Source organism: Octopus bimaculoides, chromosome 1, assembly GCF_001194135.2.
Source record: "Octopus bimaculoides isolate UCB-OBI-ISO-001 chromosome 1, ASM119413v2, whole genome shotgun sequence".
NCBI classification, from domain to species: domain Eukaryota; kingdom Metazoa; phylum Mollusca; class Cephalopoda; order Octopoda; family Octopodidae; genus Octopus; species Octopus bimaculoides.
This window is the reverse complement of record NC_068981.1, coordinates 63,834,788-63,839,988: the sequence shown is the minus strand read 5'-3', so window position 1 is coordinate 63,839,988 and position 5,201 is coordinate 63,834,788. Positions and strand designations below refer to the sequence as shown.

Below are 5,201 nucleotides of genomic sequence, written 5' to 3'. Positions count from 1 at the left end.
GTTTTTTTTTGGGGGGGGGGGGCATTTTTAACAAATTTTGCGAATTGATGTTAGGACCTCTTACAACAAAATGGAATCTGATTATTGCTGTTATTTTTGTTTTTGTTTTTCTTTCAATAAAATATTCCAGCTTTATGTTTCCCATTTATACTTTTAATGTTGATTTTGTTATCGAATGTTTATTATTATCATTATTATTTTTATTATTATTATTATTATTATTATTATTATTATTATTATTACTATTAAAATTCATCATTATTTACGTATGGTCATTCGACTCCATGTAAACCCAGCTCGATAGTTTTGAAAACCGCAGTTATCTTCTCCTCCGTAAGACGCGCTTCTGGCAAATATAGAACCGATTATTATTGACATCGTCCTCATCACCAACACCATTACCATCGCTGCCATAATCATCATCATCATCATCATCATCATCATCATCATCATCATCATATTATTATTATTATTATTATTATTATTATTATTATTATTATTATTATTGCTTTTTCTACCTTTGCCTCCATTTCTGTGATAGCAAAATGTAGTGCAATATTGTTTAATAATCTCTTCGTTATTGTTGTTGCTGCTACCAATGTCATTATTGCTATTTTCTTATTCTTATTGTCTTATTGTTTTGTTATTGTTCTTGTTGCTGCTGTTTCTGATGTTACACTCATCTTTGTTATTGTTGCTGCCGTTGTTCTTTATCGTTATGTCTTGTTGTGTGTGGACCCGGCTTTTGTTAGTGTTGTGGTTACTGTTGCATTCATGTTGAAATTCTTCTCATTACTGTAGTAGTTCATCTCGTACTTGTGCTGTCGGCGTTGGTGTTGTTGTTGTTGCTGTCGTCATCGTCGTTGTTGTTGTTGTTGGTGGTGGTGGTGGTGATACGGCTCTTGTGTTCGCTTGCATAGAGCTATGATCAATGGCATTTTAGCCGTAACCATCTAGTTTTCCCCTTGAGCAAGAAACACATCATCATTTTTAAGATGGTAGGATTTCATTTTAGAGGGAAATTTTATTATTATTTCTTGCAGAATGAACAACCACGTTGAGGATCCCACGTTTGTCCGTGAGAATGGTTGGTACTGCGTTTGCTACTAATATTACTGCTTCTATCGCAAATGATATTCTTTGCTCCCGTTATTGTTATCACTAATAAAACGAAATAGATTATTTTCACATACCGAAGAGTTTGTTTTACAATAATTGTTGTCATTGTTGTTATTGTTGTTGTTGTTTGCTGTTGCTGTGGCAAATGCTGATGCTAACATTGTTTCTCCAACAAAAGGAAGTTAGACTTTGCCAAAATGCAAACAGTCGTCTTTTTTTTTTTTTTTTTTGTAATAGAATCCGCATTTTGATTTCTTGTTCGTTGTTGTTGCTGCTCTAGTTTTAAGTAGTTTGTTTGTTTGTTTCTGTGTGTGTTGTTCAATGGGGGGGGGGGAAGAGTTTGGTTAATATGGAGGTACTAGACGTGTACATAATGAGGATATTCAAGTGGCAGAATTCAACCTAGATGATTTTTTCCTTTGTCATTTTTTATACTTTTACCTTTATTTCAATTATTTTTATTCACTTTTTGTGTGTGTATATATATATATATATATATATATATATATATATATATAGTCATTCATACACATTTATGCACCTTTATAATTATTACTGTTCTTACTGCTGTGGCAGTGGTTTTGTTGTTGTTGTTGCTGTTGTCGTTGTCGGTGTTGTTGTTGTTTATGATGATGATGTTTTTGTTGAAGCGACTCTTAGGATCTCGCAGAGTCAATACTAGGTCTAATGTACACCATATATGCATGTACAATCCTAATGTATTTTATGCCTCTTTGACACTGTAAGGGAGGATTACAACAATAGAATATGTATGTACTTGCGTCTATTTAAATGTTTGTGTTTATGTCTCTTTATATGTAAGAGTGTTTATGTGTGTAGGTGTGAGCATATTTAAGTGTGTATTTCTGTATATAACTTTACAAAGTTTTACTTAAGTTTGTGAGTATGTTTCTGTATAATTCAAGCCATATTTTTTGTTTTTAAGATTGTTTTTGTGTATGTATGTTTGTATTCATGCTTGTGTATGTTTTAATGTTTGTGCGTCTATGTGTAGGTGTAAGAAACAGTGCGTGAGTGTGTGTGGTTGCATTTTTCGTAGTTTCTAGTTTATCTGAGGCGTGTCTATTCTTGTATGCTTGTATATGATTGTTCAGCAAGGATGAAGCGGGGAACTTCAACAGCAGAAGTAAAACCAACAGGAGTAGCAGCATCCCAAGTAATACGTCAAGCAAAGTGCAAGAAAGACAGTGTTTTAACTTATATATCAACCGTTTTTCTTAAATGGTTCTTCCTCATAAGCTCAGAAGGGAATAAAGATGAGTAGCGTGTAGCAGCACAATGTTTATGAGACACATTTAGTGACGATGGTGGTACATAGGTTTAAGGATTTTTGATGGGTTTGTTGTAGGGGCTTTTATTATTTTTGCCATTTATAGAGTCTCTTTTCATTTATGGTTGCCTTCTTTCTTCTTCGTCTTTGTCTTCTTCATCATCGCTTTTATCTTTTGCTGTCCTTATAGACCATAGTGTATCGAAGAAATGTTGAAGACAGTAAAGAATTTGGAGATATTTCATTCGACACGCCTGAAATGTTTAAAAAAATAAATATATATGTAATTTATTCAAATTATAAATGGAAATATTTCTACAGTGGAAATAATAATGGTTTCTGGTAAACGTAATTTTAACCTGCACATTTTCGGTGCAAGTTATATCCTGGCAGAATTTGAACCCAGAATGTAAAAGAGCATAGCTAAAATCTATATTTCTTTTTGTGTCCCTCTTCTGATTCTTTAATCCATGTACCTTATAACCGGCTCGAGGTTAAGGATTTAGATGAAGGTGGATAGGTAGATCCGATAACATGGACATCAGTACTTGAATTGTACAATATACTATCGACACAGTAAAAATTAAAGAAATCAATAGCGAGATTTGAAGCAAAAAGAAAAGAGCTGTATCGAAACATGTATATCTATTTTGCCCATCGTTGTACCAATTATGTTCGTCCATCGTCCTCAAGTTGGAGATAACATTTGAAGCTACTCGGTTTTAGAGCCTATGAAGTCGTAAAACAAGCAGCCAGCTCAGTGAGATAATGGACAACGGTTTAGCAGGTGTCTGATTTTTTTTCAATATTTGGCAAACTTTTTCGTTGTTCATTGGACAATTACATTAGCTTACATGTAGTTACATTAAGAGTAAATAAATTTGTTTTGCCATCAAATGGATCCGAATTCGATCTCACTACGCAGCAGCTTGCAAATGTGCTTTCGACCATATTTACGCATTAATACAAGCCTGATTAGTAAAACTGACACCTTATTGTTTTGCTGCCAACGAAAGACATATTAGAAAATAAGATCATGGAAAAAATAGGATACATTGAACAATCACAGCTGAAATGCCTGCTATCATAAATCTACTCTATCAGGGCTGATATTGGGGGTAAACAAAGCAATAACAACTAGGTAGGGTCACTTACCGGAAATAATTGAATCACGTGCCTACAGGAGAATGCTTCGTGGAATTCATGGTCGGCAACCTTCTACTAATGAAGCTCCTTCTCTTTTGACATCTTCCGACACGAAATACGGGTGGAATCGATGCGAGCCAGTTAGAAAATGTGAAGAATTATCAGATGGTGTGATTCCGGAATAAGCATTCGCAACAGCAGCAGCGTTTCGTAAATCTCGAAGATTTTCGGGTAACTGTAAAGGATGAAGTCCCAGGTTTGGAAAGACAATGCCAGCCGCTGCTGCTGCTGCTGCAGTAGCAGATGCCGGAATACCGTACATACTGCCGTACCATGCGTATAAACTTTGATCCATTGAATACGCTGATGAACCTCGTGCTGATAAAGATGGTCGCCATAGTGCCCAATGTGGTAACATCATTGCTCCGTTTTTGTCATGACCCGGTTCACCAGCTGAAAGATGAAGAGAATACAGGAAATTTATAAAAAGAGTTTGGTGTTTCAATTTGTTTTAAAATTGTATCTATATTTTTTTGTTTTTTTCTTGTTATAGACATGACATTCATCTCATAATACGTCACACAAACACGTGTGTGTGATAGTATGAGTGTGTGTGTGTGTGTGTGTGTGTGTGTGTGGTTGACGTCTTAAGAATGTTTTGAGTTCAAGAGAACCAGCCTTCGACTTTTGCTAACAAACTTTTTATTCCACTATTAACACACTATTACTTATAGCTTTATCTACTTCTATTTCCACCGTTAAAAACTATACATATATATATATATATATATATATATATATATATATATATATATATATATATATGTATGTATGTATGTATGTATGTATAAAGATAGATAGACAGACAGACAGACAGGTAGGTAGGTAGGTAGGTAGGTAGGTAGGTAGGTAGGTGGGTGGATGGATGGATGGATGGATGGATGGATAGATCGATAGATAGATAGATAGATAGATAGATAGATAGATAGATAGATAGATAGATAGATAGATAGATAGATGCACATACACAGACTCTCATACACATGGACACACGTATATAGTTGTGGACATGTATCAGAGTCGCCTCCTGATAATAATTTCTGAACAATAAACTGTAGGAGTCAAATGCATGTAATTGAAGTATAATACATATAACATATATCTACCCACCCGATGTCTATGTATCAATTTATATCATCCTAAATATCTTCAAGTATCAATTTATATCTCCCTAAATATCTTTCAAGTTGTTTCGTTTTAATGATTTCTCTTGTGCTCTCTCTCTCTATCTCTCTCTCTCTCTCTCTCTCTCTCTCACACACACACACACACACTCTCTTTTCTCTCCCACTCTATTTGAAAACATGCCTCATGATTGTCACAAGTTTACTCTGAGGATTATCAATTCTATGACAAATAATGAAATATGAAAGCAGAATTATCAAACAAACACAAGCATACATACACACACACACTCATAACTGCGCTTACAGAAACGCATTTTAAACATGTATATACATACCAACACTTACTAAACAAACAAAAAAAAACATAAGCAAGCCAATGTAGTAGCCTCAACGTGATTGTACAACACGTTAGAAATAGCAACCAAATCAACTTCGAAGCAGTATATATGTATATATAT

General features: G+C 34.4%; 1 protein-coding gene across 3 annotated transcripts in view; it reads right to left on the bottom strand.

Annotated features, from left to right (window-relative positions):
* Nucleotides 1-7: 7 nt before the first annotated feature.
* LOC106868241 (T-box transcription factor TBX20) overlaps nt 8-5,201 on the bottom strand; it is a 105,493-nt gene continuing 100,299 nt past the window's right edge. For all 3 annotated transcript variants that reach the window (XM_052967193.1, XM_052967202.1, XM_052967204.1), the window contains exons 7-8: nt 3,566-4,009; nt 8-2,664 (exon numbers count right to left, since the gene is read on the bottom strand). In XM_052967193.1, coding sequence (XP_052823153.1) covers nt 3,612-4,009 — 398 coding nt within the window. In that variant the 3' untranslated portion in view covers nt 8-2,664; nt 3,566-3,611. The remainder of the gene's footprint in view (nt 2,665-3,565; nt 4,010-5,201) is intronic.